The 18484-nt window shown below is 40.3% G+C and overlaps 1 protein-coding gene across 10 annotated transcripts in view; it reads left to right on the top strand.

The window, feature by feature from the left end:
- Window positions 1-18484, top strand: part of HERC2 (HECT and RLD domain containing E3 ubiquitin protein ligase 2) — a 229527-nt gene that overhangs the window by 184358 nt on the left and 26685 nt on the right. For all 10 annotated transcript variants that reach the window (XM_058542234.1, XM_058542239.1, XM_058542230.1 and 7 more), the window contains 9 exons: window positions 112-219; window positions 1723-1854; window positions 2853-3011; window positions 3097-3215; window positions 3813-3938; window positions 4383-4538; window positions 4919-5034; window positions 5134-5332; window positions 9482-9696. In XM_058542234.1, coding sequence (XP_058398217.1) covers window positions 112-219; window positions 1723-1854; window positions 2853-3011; window positions 3097-3215; window positions 3813-3938; window positions 4383-4538; window positions 4919-5034; window positions 5134-5332; window positions 9482-9696 — 1330 coding nt within the window. The remainder of the gene's footprint in view (window positions 1-111; window positions 220-1722; window positions 1855-2852; window positions 3012-3096; window positions 3216-3812; window positions 3939-4382; window positions 4539-4918; window positions 5035-5133; window positions 5333-9481; window positions 9697-18484) is intronic.

Consider the following 18484-nt stretch of genomic DNA (forward strand, 5'->3'; position numbering starts at 1 on the left):
TAAACATTTTAGTCTCACTGTTTCTACATGGTGTGTTGTGGCTTTTGGCCTTGTCTGTGGTATGTCAGTTGGGAGTGGTGACTCTGTGTTTTGTGCTCACTTGTCCTCCAGGTGCAGAAGGACTCAGGGTGGAGTTTGACCGGCAGTGCTCCACAGAGAGGCGCCATGATCCTCTCACAGTCATGGATGGTGTCAATAGGATTGTCTCGGTGCGGTCAGGTACGAAGGGAGGTTGAACAGGGCACGATCTGCTCACCGGTGTAAGATGGAATCATTAACATTACTAAACAGAATACTACTACTTCTTTTTTATGTGAGACTTAAGGAAGGGACAATAAGCTATTTTGCTGCAAAATATAGTAGGTTTTGTCTGCTTCTTTAGAGTACTTTCAGTAAGATAATTATCCAAGTGATAAGTGCACCTCACCACTGGTTGGGACTACTGGGGGACTGGCATGAGAGCTGGTCCTTGTCATGGACACAGGAGTCCTAGCCTCCTGGGAGATTAGTGGGAGACTGTGCTGTAAGATATGTGAGAGTGCCAGGCTCATGCAAGGTAAAGGTTGACATACTACAAAACTTCTTAAAGGGATTCATTTTTTAACTGATTGCAGTGAGGGCTGGGCTCTGCGCAGAGTGAGTGTTCTGTACATGTGGTAGACACAGCGCTGGAGTAGATAGGAGACATCACCTCCAGACCTGTCTCTGCTCTGCTGATGTGTGCCATGACGTTGAGCAAATCACTTTATCTGGGGTGCTTGTTAAATGCTCTTTCACTGGGCTTTTTAGAATCATTAGTGTAGGGGTGTATGTATGTGTGTGTATCTTTTTCAGACTTCTTTATCCTCCATCTCGCACACATTCCCTGGTATAACTACTCCCCACTGCCTTTGTAGTGAAAGCAGCAACAGACTGAATGTAAACGATGGACCTGGCTGTGTCCCCACAGAACTTTACTCACAAGGTGTTACCTATTTAAACCCTGGTCTAAAGCTTTGAATGAAGTGGTGTGGTTACAGATGAACACGGATTTTTCCTGGCAGTTTGACGAATGTTGAAATAGTTTTCAATAGTGTTGTCAGATGTGCCTCGTTTCTCTGCTTCCAGCAGGAAGCCCCTCCAGGCCATTCCCACACTGCTCCAGACAGCCCTTCTAAGTAGAAACCTGGTCGGGGTAGCATACCGCAGAGATGTCTCGTTGGCTCCCCTCCATGCCACCCCAAGCCCCGGGCTCTGGCTGTGCTGCTCCACTCTACCTCAGGGTAGCCCTTCCGTGCTGAGCTGCCCCTGTGTCCCAGGGACACCCTGTTTGCTCAGACCTTTGCACACTTGCACCCTCTGTGGAGAAAACTAGGGCTCTTTCTCCTGTTACCTGGGTAATTGCCATCATCTCAGACATTCCCCAGGAAACCTGCCTGGGCCCCTGATCTGGATGTGGGTGCTGGCTGCTCCACAGGCCTCTCACACTGCATTATAGTTGTGTGAGTGTTTCCATCAGGTGGTGCCCGCCTGCCATGTTTCCCCAGTACTTGGTGCAGTGTGTGTTGAAGGGTGGTATATATTAAAATGTGGTTCACCAAGAATGGTGTGAACTCAAATTTGGGAAGACTTGGGTTAGAGGAGCCTGCTGTTCTTCAGACATGTGAATGATTTTGCTTTGTATCTGAAGAAGTTAGTGTTGATGGAATGAAACTAACAGCAAGGTGTGCTTTTCTCCACCAGGCCGAGAGTGGTCTGACTGGTCCAGCGAGCTGCGCATCCCAGGGGATGAGTTGAAGTGGAAGTTCATCAGCGACGGGTCTGTGAATGGGTGGGGCTGGCGCTTCACAGTTTATCCCATCATGCCAGCTGCAGGTAAGGGGGTTGCTTAGAGGGACAAAGGCTTGATGACCCAAGCAAGGTGCACACACAAACCATTTACATTTAATACTTTGTGGTCTGCCTTCTCCTGTTGTGTTGGGAGCCAGCGCTGCCCAAGGTCCCACCAGGGCAAACATCAGAACTGCAAAGAGCCGCTGCAGCCATCCAGTTGTTAGGGTGTTAGCACTTCATCCCCACCCAATGGGAAAGAAGCTGTTGCTGGTTGCAATTCTTAAGCCCTTTGATTTTCAGGTAAAGTGTCAGTGTACGGAGCGTAGTTATGTGACATAGACAGTGGCCGTACTACAGCACCCCCCTAACCATGGCATCCGGGTGGACAAGGCCCAGTCCTTATTTGTCAGTTTTGTGGAAGTCTCCTTGTGGGGTAGCTCTCGCTCTGTCCAGTACGGGGATGTAACTGAGCAAAAAGGGACTCGTTCTGCCTGCCGCAATCTAGTGCCAATCAATTGCAGACGCGTCGGTGTTTGAGAAGGTAAAGTTTGTACGATTAGCTAGCATAATTGGAAGATGGTGGACTAGTGTCCTAAAGAACCATTTTAAAATCGTACAGAATCTTGAGGCAGTTAACATAGGGGGAAATGGGCAGGGAAGAGGGGGTTTAGGGATGTTGATCATCTGGTATGACGAACTTCAAGGTGCCACGTTATCTCTTTCTTCTGTCATTTGTGATGGGTACCAACACAGAGTTTTTCTTTCTGGAGGTCATCATGTTCCTCGGGGACTCAGAGAACAAAGTTATTGACTTATCACAGCTGGGAGATATCGTAAGCAAGTCGTAGAACTAGCAGATCATGTATTTTGCAAAAGCAAGAGGTGCTTAATCATCTAGGCTACGTGCAGGCTAGAGTGCATTCTCAGAGTCTACTGAGTCAAGGTCACAGTTAATATTGCTTCTTTTCCCTAAGATGGCTTCCCTCATGCTAACTTAAGATCTAGCTGTTATAGGGATATTTATAGTGCTCCTTTCTTAGGCCCTAAAGACCTTCTTTCCGATCGCTGCGTCCTCTCCTGTCCATCCATGGACTTGGTGACATGTCTGTTAGACTTCCGGCTCAATCTTGCCTCAAACAGAAGCATCGTCCCTCGCCTCGCGGCATCACTGGCAGCGTGCGCACAGCTGAGCGCCTTAGGTAAACGGCACCTTTATCGTCATGTCTGTCGTACTCAATGGGAAAGATGGTCAAACTTCTGATAGTTTTTGTCTACTCATTTCAGCTGCCAGTCACAGAATGTGGGCCCTTCAGAGACTGAGGAAGCTGCTTACAACTGAATTTGGGCAATCAATTAACATAAACAGGCTCCTTGGAGATAATGACGGGGAAACAAGGGCTTTGGTATGGAACATTACATTATAGTTTCTAGACATTTGACCCATTGGGAATAAAATGCTTTAATAATTGAAACTTCTAAATCACCGAGAAGAGTTGGGAAATTCCACATCAGAATAGGCGGCTGTTGTCACATCCAGACTTTCTTATGTTGCTGTATATACTGCGTGCAGGCTGGACTTTGATTTTAAAAACAGTAATGTGTCGATGGCTGTGAGCATAGGATCGTGTCTGTTGTACTTTACAGTGGGTCTGACTCACCACATCCCCTTTGTTTTGCTGGACGAGGTGGTTGCTGTTAAAAGAATGCTTAATCCTAACCATTTTAGGAGACAGGGGTTTGTAGGCCAGAAAAGAACTGGTTCCCTGGGAGTTGCTATACTGAAATTGAGACCAAACTTTCTGAAGTGAATTTTCAAGCTCCTTTTTTATTTTCGTACTCATTATGTCATTTTAGGTTTTTTCCTCTTTGAAAATATTAATATATGTATTTTTTAGGGCAAATAGTACCAATATAATAAAACATTTAACTCATAGAAACCAAACACTCAACTTTTGCCTTTTAGGTTCCTGGAATAGGATATAATTTTGTTATTTTCTTAGAGTTTTACAGGCAGTGCTCTTGCTGCTTTGGTGAAAGGCCTCCCAGAAGCTTTGCAAAGGCAGTTTGAATATGAAGATCCTATTGTGAGAGGTGGGAAACAGCTGCTCCACAGCCCGTTCTTTAAGGTAATACTCGGCTTGTTTTAAAGTGATGGAAGAGCCACAGAGAGCTCTGTGCAGTGTATCGAGTTTCAGGCCTCCTTGAGGACAGGTGTAGGTATTGCTGAAGTTGAATATGAAAAATTTCCAAAAATGACTGTATGATCTAAGCCCTTATACTTGAAGTATTAGCATGCTTTGAGGTGCATTGACTTAGGCAGCAAGTGTTGTACCAGTTGTGAATCTGAGGTCCTCTGTGTCAGGTGCATTGCTAGAAACTGGGTAGGAATAATTCACATCACTGGTGGGAAAACACTTGCTGGGCGACTGGCAGTCAGCCTGAAATAGGAGCTCCTGAATGAGGACCCACGGAAACCCTGTGATGGTGGTCATCTTTGGCGTGCAGTGCTGGTGAAGTGGAATGTAAGCTGCATTTCTGAGTGTCCCTGTGTTAATTTTTGGTGGCTGCAGGTACTGGTAGCTCTTGCTTGTGACCTGGAACTAGACACTCTCCCTTGCTGTGCTGAGACACACAAGTGGGCTTGGTTTCGAAGGTACTGCATGGCCTCCCGCGTTGCTGTGGCACTGGACAAAAGAACACCATTGCCCCGTCTGTTTCTCGATGAGGTATTGCATGTTATTTTGGAATGCAAAAGCATTTTCTTTATTCAGCTACAGTATAAAAAGATGACAATATTATGAGACACAGCAACATTTCTCAAGGAAAAAGCACATAGGTGAAAGTGAATGAAGTGACATTGTGAATTTCAGTTAAAGTTTACTTGTAGTAAACTGAAGACATAATGGTACCGCCTAGACTTTCTTTTAATATCTTAGACTTGATATAATCATATTGATTTTGCTTATTAACCATAAAATCAGTGCTGATGTTGGCATTCCCTCATGTTCTCAGTTGAGGATTCTTCCTGGCTTCTTACCTTAATAGTATTTATTTTATTCTTGAGAGATGAGTGTTTGATTTATAATCTCATAATAATGTTGTCTAGGTGGCTAAGAAAATTCGTGAGTTAATGGCAGACAGCGAAAACATGGATGTTCTCCATGAGAGCCACGACATTTTTAAGAGAGAGCAAGATGAACAACTGGTGCAGTGGATGAACAGGTTATTATATCAGAAGCAAGAAATAATGTTGTGTGGGAGAGCAAGGTGTTTCACAGGCAGTTCTTCCCATGTCCATTGTTCGTTTAATGTTTGTTGTAGGCGACCAGATGACTGGACTCTCTCTGCTGGCGGCAGTGGAACAATTTATGGATGGGGACACAATCATAGGGGGCAGCTTGGGGGCATTGAAGGTGCAAAAGTTAAAGTTCCCACCCCATGTGAAGCCCTTGCAACTCTCAGACCCGTGCAGTTAATTGGAGGAGAACAGACTCTCTTTGCAGTGACAGCTGATGGGAAGGTAAGGGTGCATTTTCTGTGTCATATGGACATTAAAACTGAGCGACAACCGTGTCTAGAGTGCATTGTTTGGTCCATAGTGTGTGTCAGGATTCTGTACTGAAACATTATCTCAAGAGTAATAGTACTTAAGTTGTGCTAGAAGCAGTCATTGTTCTAGAATATTTCTGTATGATTTGTAATGTGTTCTATAACTTTTAAATTTTTATTTTGAAATGCAGCATGCATACAGAAGTATATTATAATTGTTTGCATTACAGTAATTCGTTAGATGTATTCCTTTTTTGTTTGCTATCATAATGCTATCTTTTAAAAAATGAATTGCTGCTGGTGTGTGGAAATAGTTGATGTTTATGTATCGACTTTACATCTAGTGACCTTATTCTACCCTTTTCTTTCTTATGTGTCTCAAGATTTTTTTGTATCTTTATGGAGAACCATAATCTGTAAATGAATTTTGTTGCTTCCTTTCTGGTTTACCTATCTTTTATTTTTTTCATTTTGCTTGCTCCTTGCGCTTGGGGGAAGTTGCAGTATAATATTGAACAGGGGTGGTGGTAGTGGGTCTGTTCTTTTCTTGGTCCAGACTGCAAAGGAAACACTGTGATTGAATGTTTCACATACTTACTGTGGTGGTTCAGTAGATGCCTTATATCAGATTGAGGAAGTTCCCTTCTGTTTCTATTCATGTACAGATATTTACTTTTGTCAAACACTCATTCTGCATTTAAAAAAATATTCTTATGGATGTTTTCTCCATTATTGGATTAATATAGTGAATTGTATTAATTGGTTTTCTTATATTAAACAGTCTTGCATTCTTTGGAGAAACCCAGCTTGGTCAGTATATATTTTATAGGTTTTTGGTTTGTGTTGGTGAATATTTTGTTTGTGGTTTTGGGGAGATCCAAAATCATGAGTGCCATCATCATAATTTTCCTGTCTTATGCACTCCTTGTCTGATCTTAGTACTGTATTAGTTATTTGTTTTACTTACAACAATTAACTTAAAACAATACACATTTGTTACCTCACAGTTTCTCTGGGTCAGGACTCTGGAGGTGGGTCTTCCAGCCCAGAATCTCTCACCAGGCTGCAGTTGCCTCGGGGCTGTACTGAGGAGGATTCAGTTCCTCGTGGGCTGTTGGCTGAGGTCGCCCTCAGTTCTTTGCCGTCTCACAACATGGTAGCTGGTTTCTTCAGAGCGAGCAAGGGAGGGGGCAAGAGAGAGTGATAGCAAGATGGAAGTCACGGTCTTGTGTGACCTAATTCAGAAGTGGCAGTCCATCCTTGTTGCTATATTGTGTCCATTAGAAGTGAGTCACTAGGTCTAGTGACTTTCAAGGAGAGGAGATTACATGGGGGCAGGAATCCCTTCGAGCAGGGACCCTTGGGAACCACGTCAGAGGCCATCCGCCAAGAGTATGAAGTGGTGCCAGCTTCATAAAAAGGGTTGAAGTGTATCCCTCTTTTTCTGTTCTCTGGAGAATTCTGTATCTTTTAGTTTCCTGATTATTTTAACTTGCATATTTAAAATCTAAAGTTAATTAGTATTTCTACCCTCCTCCCAAATAATACAAATGCTGATTCTTTGTTATGCTGTGTTTTAGCACTACCTTATGCCCCTAAGGGTAGGCATTATTATTATTATTGTTATTTTATATATATAATCCATGTTTTTTCTGGATTTACCCAAATGTTACACACATCTTTGCTCACCATTATTTCTTAACACCTCAGACCTTCTATCCACAATTCTATTTCTTTTACTTTAAACATATGTTTTCAGTTTCCTTTAGTGAGGATCTTTTGTTGGTTAATCCTCTGATTGTTTTTGTTTGTTTATATGAGAATATCTTTATTTTGTTCCTTTTCTAGAGTAAGGGTTGCAAACATTTTCTGTAAAGGGCATGGTAGTATTTTCGGCTATGTAGGTCATAAAGTCTCTGTTGCAACTGTGAAAGCAGCCTGTGGACAATATGTAAATGAATGTGTGTGGCTGTATTAACAATAAAACTTCATTTACAAAGTGGGCCTGATTTGGCCCATTGGCTGTAATTTGCCAACCTCTGTTCTAGAGTATGAAAGTTTCAGTTGACCGTTATTTTCAGTTAGGCTATTAAAAGTTTTATTTTGGTTTTTGGCCTTCATTGTTGCTAATGGGGTGTCAGCAGTCAGACTAAGTTTTACCCAAATGAAGGTAATAAATCTTTTCTCTGTGGCTGCTTTTTTTAAATTTTTTGTGAGGAGGATTAGCCCTGAGCTAACATCCGATGCCAGTCCTCCTCTTTTTTCTGAGGAACATTGGCCCTGAGCTAATATCCGTGCCCATATCCTTCTACCTTATATGGGACGCCACCACATCATGGCTTGACAAGCTGCACATAGGTCCATGCCTGGGATCCGAACCTGCAAACCCCAAGCTGCTGCAGCGGAGCACGTGCACTTAACCACTACGCCACTGGGCCGGCCCCTCTGTGGCTGCTTTTAAGATCTTTCTTTAGTAGCGTGGCCCCTCTGTGGCTGCTTTTAAGATCTTTCTTTAGTAATGTACTGTTTCATTGTGACGTATTTAGATATCAATTTCTTTTTATTTTTCCAGTCCTTTTTTGTTTTGTTTTGTTATTGTCAGGTGGTGAGGGCTGGGGGGTGGGCTTCCTGGTTCTGAGAAGTGGTCTTTTCGACAACTCTGGTAAATTCCTAGCATTTTTTTCAAATATTGCTTTCTGCCTGAGACTCTGAGTTCTGATTGATGTTCAAGTGAGATGGTCTGTCCATTGTATCTCTAACCCTCCTTTCCTATCTCCTCTTCTCTGTGTGTTTCTGTGCCATATGCTGGATAATTTCTTCAGATCCATCTTCCAGTTCTCTGATCTCTCTTCACCTGTTTATAATCTGCTGTTTAATACATCTGGGTTTCTAATTTCAATTATTATCTTTTTAATTTCTGGAAGTTCTGCTGTGGTTATTTTATAGTCTCTTGTTCCTTGGGGATACTGTTAAGCTGCTACTTCTTTAAACATAACATTGGACTGTTGGTCTGCTGACTCGCACTTGTGGTGCCTTCTTTCCTTTTGTATGATGTGAATTTTTCAAACTATGAGCTATTTTCCTTGGAAAACTTTATGTAGATACCCTTTGAGGCCTAGTTTGAAATCACTAATCAAAAGAGAATGTATGACTGTGGGTTACTACCAACCTAAGACATTGTAAGTTAAATTCTCCACCTAAGGAATTTAGACCATAGGTAGCATAAATTCAAACTGAAAACTAACTTAACGATCAACTTTTGTGGTTATGAATTCTCAGGAGAGATTTTTCCCGCTTCTCATTCAGTGCTCAGATTAAGAAGCACAGCTTTCTTCGTTGTTGTTGTCTTAGTTCTCATTCACAGTCTGAGATTATAGCCCTTTGGAGCCTCACCTTTCTACGGAGAGTCTCCCTTTAGGCTTGGCACCTCACCCCCCACACTCTGTGCACTCCAGATCCTCAAAACCTTCCCAGAGGAAGCTGGCTTTGGGGCTCATTCATCCGCCTGAGTTCTTGGTTTCACTTCCTGTTTTAGTCCTTGAGGTTGCCTTCCTGTTGTGTCAGTGCAGCAACACATTTGAAACGGCATTGACATTTTTATAGGAGGGATGTTTGATATGCATTTTGAAATGACAGTCTGATTTTTTTTTTTTTTAATTAATGGTAAAGATGTTTGGTGTCTCAAAACAATTACCCACTTAGAGTGAAAGAAAAAGAGTGCTATTCTGGGTAATTTATATGCTGCCTTACAGGAATATTAAATATAATTTTTATGTGGATGTTATTATCAGGGTTTTGCATATAGTAGATAATTAAATCTTTTTTGTTTTTCTTTTATTAATTGTAGTTGATATTCTAGACAAAAATAGACATGCTTCCAGGAAAAAGACCTTATTTTCAAAATACATTTTGTGAATTTGAGATTTCTAATAATCATAACTTTTTCTTTCATTTGTAGAGCTCTGATAAAGCACAAATAAAGTCTTAAACATTTATGTGATTTTTAAATTTCATTTCTCTGTGGTAAAAATGTGTAGGGCATTGATTGGGTTTATTAATTACTAAAATACAAGGATATTTAGATAAAAATCTGATCCATATATTAATTTTTTTGTCCTAGCTGTATGCCACTGGGTATGGTGCAGGCGGCAGACTAGGAATTGGAGGGACAGAGTCGGTATCTACCCCAACATTACTTGAATCCATTCAGCATGTGTTTATTAAGAAAGTAGCTGTGAACTCAGGAGGAAAACACTGTCTTGCCCTCTCTTCAGAAGGAGAAGTTTACTCTTGGGGTGAGGCAGAAGATGGGAAGTTGGGGCATGGCAACAGAAGGTATTATATGAAATGTCATTTTCAATGTTACATTTTCCTTTTCTTGTTTGTTTATTTGTTTTAATGCTTGTATAGTGTATTGGTGCTTTGTTTTTCAGAACAACATTTACAATAATTTACTCAAATTAAATGTTAATGACTCATGTTAGAAATGAGTTCATGTGACAATATGTGGGCTTGCCTACATGACCCCCTTTGGGGGAAATCAGTTCTGAGTTTTGACTTCAAGTACTAAGTATGGTGAGCTTCTTTTTATCCTTCTCCTCAGGGCACCTTCCCTTGATCCTGAGTCACCCACCTAGTCACAATTCGCATTTTGTAATGTGCATGATACTAAAACTGTAAATACAGAGGAAATAAAAGGTGTGAGGGGGAAGGGACACACAAATGACACAGTTTTTTAAACAAAGCAACCAAACCCACTAGTTTTTAAAAGTTAATGGGAACTACCTGCTAAGTTGGAGTAACAGAGACCCTCGTATCTGAAATAACTAAAGCACCAGACAAACTATGTGAACCAGCAGCCCTGAAGACACTGGATAACAGGCAATGAAGTCCCTACAGTCATCTGCAGAGGTGAATACTGACAATCACATGTGTGTGAGGACACTACCTGAGAGGCCAAGAAACAAACTACCCAAAGGATTAGAAGAAACAGTTCCCAGAGCTCGCGAGGGCAGAGGATAGAGCCTCCGCCTCAAACCTCATGATTCACAGGGCATTGGTTAGAGGACTAAGAATGATGTTGCTCAAAAGTGGAGGGAAAAATTAACCATAGCCTAACTGTTGCTCTGATCCCACCAACAAAGCTTAAAAACAAGACCTGAAAGGACTAAACTGTTTACAAGTAACTTAACCATATTGTAGAGAACAAAGCTCAAGAATATTTTTATGAATACAAACATATCAAGCACCCAGCAAGATAAACCTCACAATGTTTTTCATCCAATCAGAAATTATCAGGCACGTGTCTCTTCAGTAGTGTTGGGAAAATTGGATATTCAAATGCAAAAGCATGAAATTGGACCCCTATCTTACACCACTCAGAAAAATTACCTTAAAATGGGTTAAAGACTTAAATGTAAGACCTGAAGCCATGAAAATCCTAGAAGAAAACAGGGAAAAAGCTCATTGACATTGGTCTTGGCAAAAATTTTTTGGCTGTGACACCAAAGCGCAAGCAACAAAAGCAAAAATAACAAGTGGGACTACCTCAAACTAAAAAGCTTCTGTACAGCAAAGGAAACCAACAAAATGAAAAGGCAATCTATGGAATGAGAAAAAATATTTGCGAATCATATAACTAAGGGGTTAATATCCAAAATAATAAAGAAATCATAAAACTTAATAGCAAAAACAAAACAAAAAAAAGCAAATTAATCCAATTAACAGATGGGCAAATGACCTGAATAGACGTTTTTCCAAAGAAGACATACAAATGGCCAACAGGCTTGTGAAAAGGTGCTCAATGTCAGTAATCATCAAGGAAATGCAAATCAAAATGACAAGGAGATATCACCTCTCACCTATTAGAATGTCTGTTATCAAAAACGAGATAAGAAGTGCTGGTGAGGATGTGGAGAAAAGAGAAACCATGTGCATGGTAGGTGAGAAAGTAAATTGGTGCAGTCACTATGGAAAAACATTATGTAGGTTCTTCAAAAATTAAAAATAAAATTAGCATATGATCCAGCAATCCCACTTCTGGGTATATATCTGAAGGAAATGAAATCACTATCTTGAAGAGATACCTGTACTCCCATGTTCATTGTAGCGTTATTCACAATAGTCAAGATGTGGAAAAAACGTAAGTGTTCATCAATAGATGAATGGATAAAGAAAATGTGATATATAGAGTTAGATTGCTTGGGAAGATGGTGGCATAGGAGGACTCTGAACTCACCTCCTCCCATGGACACAACAAATTTATAGTTACCTTTGGAACAGTTACCCCTGAGAGAGACCCAGAAACTGGATAAAAAGAACCCCCACAACAAAGGACAGTGCTGACTGAGGTGAAAGAGGCAGAAGTACCTTTCTCGAGAGAAAAAAGCCACATTCTAGCTGCAGCGCTTCACAGCAGGGAGCAATCTTAAGGTACGAGGCTTTCCCTGGAGGAGCAGGGGATCTCAGAGGGAGAGCTATGCTACAATAGGCAGCTTTTGAACTCAGCACATCTGAGACAAGTGTCATAATATCTGGCTTTGCTGGCTACTAACAACAATGGGAAATCCCCCCAGAAAAGCTGGCTCTTAAAGGGCCCATGCATAAATTTACCCATTTCAGAAAGCAACATATAATCACCAGAAAGAAAGGTGCACAGTCCTTTGGTGAAAAGAGACTCGCTTGATAGGCTCTGGGTGGATCTCAGGGAGGCAGAAGGTGGCTGAGACCACCTCATCAGGGACTGAGACATTAGCGTCAGCCATTATTGTGACCTAGTACAGGCCTACTGACAGAGATGCTGGCAGATGCCCTTGGAGATCTTTCCCTGGCCTGTTAGTGCAGGGGTTTCCCCCACCCAATAGAGCACCAATTTAATCCAGCTCAGTGAGGGCAGGGAGTCCACCCTAGGGACGGGCTCCGCCCAACAGCAAAGCCTGAGGCAACTTGTGTGCCTGCATAAGTGAGGTGTGTGAGACCTCTGCAGCAGGGCAAGTGGGTCCGCCTCTGCGGGGCAGGGCATGTGTGAGGGGCAGGCATGCATTGGCAGAGCGTGTAGGGCCTCTGCACAGGGCAAGTGGCCCCTGCTTCATTGGGGCAGGGTGTGTGCACAGGGCATGACTGTGTGGGCCAGCAGGTGGTGGGGCTTGTCAGCTGTAGTAGATTTGTGCTTCTCAAACAGACATATAGGGAATCTGCCCCACCTTCCAATACCTGAAATAATTGTGTGCCGCCACACGTGGGGGCCAGCCCCACCCAGCTGCACTACTGATAGAGCTGACAACAGCCTGTAGGCTGGAGGCCTACAGCAATTGTGAGCCCCTGAGCCTAGCAACCAGCCACGCTGGGGACCTACTCACTTAACAGAAAAACTGCAGCAGGAATGTGCTATTAGACCTTGCAGCCAATTCTGTGTGGCTCCCAATGCCCAATAAAGTGACTGAAGGGACTGTAGCAGCCGCACGGAGCTGAGCCTTCAACCAGCTGACTGTGGGGACAGCCTAGCCTCCCCAGTTCAGCAAGAGTAATCCTGCCACAACAGAAGGACACACGTAGCCCACACAGGGGGACACTCCTGAAACATTTGGAACTGGTTACGAGAGGGAAGCACATTGCTGGACCTCATAAGGCATAAAGCCACTTTTCCAAGATTGGGAGACGTAGCTAATCTACCTAAAACATAGATGTAAGCATAGAGAAATAGGCAAAATGAGGAGACAAAGGAATATGTTCCAAATAAGGGAACAGGACAAATCCTCAGAAAAAGAACTAAATGAAACAGACATAAACAGGCTACCTAATAAAGAGTACAAACTAATAGTCATAAGGATGCTTACTGATCTTGGGAGAAGAATATATAAATACAGTGAGAACTTCAACAAAGAATTGGAAAATATAAAAAAAGAACCAGTCAGAACTGAAGAACACAATAATGGAAATGAAAAATTCACTAGAGGGACTCAATAACAGAGTAGATGATACAGAAGAACGGATCAGTGAGTGGGATAAAAGACTAGAGGAAATCAACCAAGCTAAAGAGAAAAGAGAAAGAAAAAGAACAAGGACAGTCTAAGGAACCTCTGGGACAACATCAAGGGCACTAACATCCATATTATTGGTGTCCCAGAAGGAGAAGAGAGAGACAAAGGGGCAGAGAATCTATTTGAAGATATAATAGCTGAAAACTTTGCTAACCTAAGGAAGGAAACAGAAATCCAGGTACAGGAAGCACAGAGAGCACCAGACAGGATGAACCCCAAAAAGGCCTATGCTAAGATATTTCGTAATTAAAATGTCAAGAGCTAAAGACAGAGAATCGTAAAAGCTGCAAGAGAAAGGCAACAAGTTACATACAAAGGAAACCTCATAAGGCTATCAGCTGACTTCTCAGCAGGAACCTCACAGGCTAGAAGGGAGTGGCATGATATATTTAAAGTGCCAAAAGGAGAAAACCTACTGCCAAGAACACTATACCTGGCAAGGTTATCATTAAGAATGGAAGGAGAGATAAAGAGTTTCCCAGAAAGGCAAAAATTAAAGGAGTTAATCACCAAGAAACCACTCTTACAAGAAATGTTAAAGGGACATATTTAAATGGGAAAGAGAAGACCACAAGAAGGAATAAGAAAATTATCCAAAAAAATCATGATAATAAAATCACTGGTAAAGGCAAATATATAGTAAAGGTAGCATATCAACCACCTATGAAGCTAATGTGAAAGTCAAAAGACAAAAGTACTCAAATTATCTGTTTCCAAGATAAGAGGTTAAGGGATATACACACAAAAGAGGTTAAATATGATATCAAAAACATAAAATGTGGGAGGAGGGGAGTAAAAGAGTAGAGCTTTTAGCAAGAGGTCAAATATAAGAGACCATCAGCTTAATATAGATTGCCATTTACATAGGTTATTATATATGAACTTCATGGTAATCAAAAACCAGAAACCTATAATAAATAAACAAAAAATTAAGACAAAGGAACCCAAATGTAATACTAAAGAAAGCCATCAAACTACATGGGAAGACAGCAGGAGAAGAAGAAAGGAACAGAGAGGAACTACTAAAACACCCAGAAAAAAAGTAACAAAATGGCAATAAGTACATACTTATGAACACCTACTTTACATGTCAGCAGACTAAATGCTCTAATCAAAAGGCATAGGGTGGCTCATTGGATAAAAAAATAAGACCCATATATATGCTGCACACAAGAGACACACTTCAGACCTAAAGACACTCACAAACTGAAAGTGAAGGGGTAGAAAAAGATGCTCTATGCAAATGGCAATGAAAAGAAAGCTGGGGTAGAAATACTTATCTATGACAAAATAGACTTTACAACAGAAACTGTAACAAGAGACAAGGGCACTACATAATGATAAAGGGAACAATCCAACAAGAGGATATAACTCTTGTAAATATCTATGCACCCAACATAAGAGCACCTAAATATATAAAGCAATTATTAACAGACAAAAGGAGAAATAGATAGGAACACAGTAATACTAGGGGACTTTAACACTCCACTTACATCGATGGATAGATCATCCAAACAGAAGATCAATAAGCAAACATTGGCCTTAAACGACACACTAGACCAGATGGACTTAGCAGATATACACAGAACATTCTATCCAAAAACTGCAGAATACACATTCTTTTCAAATGTACGTGGAACATTCTCCAGGATAGATCACATATTAGACCACAAAACAAGTCTCAATAAATTTAAGAAGATGGAAATAATACCAGACATCTTTTCTGACAAAAATTATATGAAACTAGAAATCAACTTCAGGAAGAAAACTGGAAAAGCAGCAAATATGTGGAGATTAAACAAAATACTACTGAACAATGATTGAGTCAATGAAGAAGTCAAAGGAGAAATTAAAAAATACCTGGAGACAAATGACAATGAAAATATGACATGCCAAAATTTATGGGTTACAGTAAAAGCCGTTCTAAGATGGAATTTTATAGTAATACAGGCTTACCTCAACAAACAAGAAAAATCTCAAATAAACGATCTAACAGTGCACCTAAAGGAAATAGAAAAAGACGAACAAAAAAAGCCCAAAATCAGTAGAAGGAAGGAAATAAGAAAAATCAGAGCAGAAATAAATGACATAGAGATTAAAAAGCAATAGAAAAAATCAATGAAACTAAGAGGTGGTTCTTTGAAAAGATAAACAAAATAGGCAAACCTTTCACTAGACTCACCAAGAAAAAAAGAGAGAAGGCTCAAATAAATAAAATCAGAAATGAAGTAGGAGAAATTACAATGGACACCTCAGAAATACAAAAGATTATGAGAGACCACCATGAAAAGCTATACACCAACAAATTGGATAATCTACAAGAAATGGATAAATTCTTAGACTCATAAAATCTTCCAAAACTGGATCAAGAAGAAATAGAGATATTGAATAGACCAATCACCAGTAAGGATGTCAAAACAGTAGTAAAAAACTCCCCAAAAACAGAAGTCCAGGACCAGACGGCTTCCCTGGTGAATTCTGCCAAACATTGAAACAAGACTAAATACCTATCATTCTCAAACTCTTCCAAAAAATGGAAGAGGAGGGGAAGCTTCTTAACTCATTCTCTGAGGCCAACATTACTCTGATACCAAAAACAGACAAGGAAAACACACAAAAAAGAAAATTACAGGCCAATATCACTGATGAACATGGATACAGAAATCCTGAACAAAATACTAGCAAGTAGCTACAACAATACATTAAAAAGATCGTACATCATGATCAAGTGGGATTTATTCCAGGGATGCAGGGATGATTCAACATCCACAGATCGATCAATGTGATACACCACATTAGCAAAATGAAGTATAAAAATCACATGATCATCTCAATAGATGCAGAGAAAGCATTTGACAAGATAGAGCATTCATTTATGATAAAAATTCTTAATAAAATGGGTATAAAAGGAAAGTACTCCAACGTAATAAAAGCCATATATGACAGACCCATAGTTAATATCATACTCAATGGGGAAAAACTGAAAGCTATCCACAGGAACCAGACAAGGATGCCCACTGTCACTACTCCTGTTTAACATAGTATTGGAAGTCCTAGCCAGAGCAATCAGGCAAGAAAAAGAAATAAAAGGGATCCAAATAGGAAAGGGAGAAGTGAAACTGTCACACATTTGTAGATGATGTGATTTTATATATAGAAAACCCTAAGAAACCCACCAAAAAAACATTTAGAAATAGTACATGAATACAGCAAAGTTGCAGGATACAAAATCAAGACGCAAAAATCAGTTGTGTTTCTGTACACTAACAAAGAAGTGGTAGAAAGAGAAATTAAGAATACAATCCCATTTACAACTGCAACAAAAAGAATAAAGTACATAAGAATAAACTTAACCAAAGAGGTGAAAGAGCTGTACACTGAAAAGTGTAAAACATTGTTGAAAGAAATTGAAGAAGACACAGAGAAATGGAAAGATATTCCATGCTCATGGATTGAAAGAATTAACATAGTTAAAATGTCCGTAATTTCTAAAGCAATCTACAGATTCAGTGCAATCTCTATCAAAATCCCAACACCATTTTTCACAGAAATAGAACAAAGAATCCGAAAATTTATGTGGAACAACAAAAGATCCCGAATAGCCAAAGGCATCCTGAGAAAAAGTACAAAGCTGGAGGTATCACATTCCCTGACTTCAAAATATACTACAAGCTATAGTAATCCAAACAGCATGATACTGGCACAAAAACAGACACACAGATCAATGAAACAGAATTGAGAGCCAAGAAATAAACCCACACATCTATGGCCAGCTAATTTTCCACAAGGGAGCCCAGAACACACAATGGAGAAAGGAAAGTCTCTTCAATAAGTGGTGTCGGGAAATCTGGACAGCCACATGTAAAGAAATGGAAGACCATTATTTATGCCATACACAAAAATTAACTCAAAATGGATTAAAGACTTGAATGTAAGACCTGAAACCCTGAAACTTCTGGAAGAAAACATAGGCAGTATACTCTTCAATATCAGTTTCAGCAGCCTATTTACAAGTACCATATCTGACAGGGCGAGGGAAACAATAGAAAAAATAAACAAATGGGACTACATCAAACTAAAAAGCTTCTGCACAGCAAAGGAAACCATCAACAAAATGAAAAGACAGCCTAACAATTGGGACAAGATATTTGCAAACCATTTATCTGTTATGGGGTTATTATCCAAAATGTATAAAGAACTAACAGATCTCAACAACAACAAAAAACAAACAATCCAATTAAAAAATGGGCAAAAGATCTGAACAGACATTTTTCCAAAGAAGATATACAAATGGCCAACAGGCACATGAAAATATGTCCAGCATCACTCATTATTAGGGAAATGCAAATCAAAACTATAATGGGATATCACCTCACACCCGTCATAATTGCTGTAATTAACAAAGCAAGAAATATCAAGTGTTGGAGATGTTGTGGAGAAAAGGAAACTTTCATGCACTGGTGGGTATGCAAACTGGTACAGCCACTACGGAAAACAGTATGGAGAGTCCTCAAAAAGTCAAGAATAGAACTACCATACGATCCAGCTATTCCACTGCTGGGTATTTATCCAAAGAACATGAAAACACAAATGCGTAAAGATACATGCACCCCTATGTTCATTGTGGCATTATTCACAATAGTGAAGACTTGGAAACAACCTAAGTGCCCATCAAGGGACGAATGAATAAAGAGGATGTGGTATATATACACAATGGAATACTACTCAGCTATAAAAAAATGAAATCTTGCCATTTGTGACAGCATGGATGGACCTTGAGGTTATTATGCTAAATGAAATAAGTCAAAGAGAGGAAGTCAAATACTATATTGTCTCACTCTTAAATAGAAAATAAACACAACAACAACAACCATACACATAGATACAGAGATTAGATTGGTGGTTACCAGAGTGGATGGGGGAGGGAGGAGGGTGAAAGGGGGTAACTGGGTACATATGCATGGTGATGGACGGTAATTAGTGTTTGGGTGGTGAACACGATGTAGTCTACACAGAAATCAAAATATAATGACATACACCTGAAATTTGTGGAATGTTATAAACCGTTGTTACCTCAATAAAAA

Source organism: Diceros bicornis, chromosome 5 (genome assembly GCF_020826845.1).
Source record: "Diceros bicornis minor isolate mBicDic1 chromosome 5, mDicBic1.mat.cur, whole genome shotgun sequence".
In the NCBI taxonomy this organism is placed as follows: domain Eukaryota; kingdom Metazoa; phylum Chordata; class Mammalia; order Perissodactyla; family Rhinocerotidae; genus Diceros; species Diceros bicornis.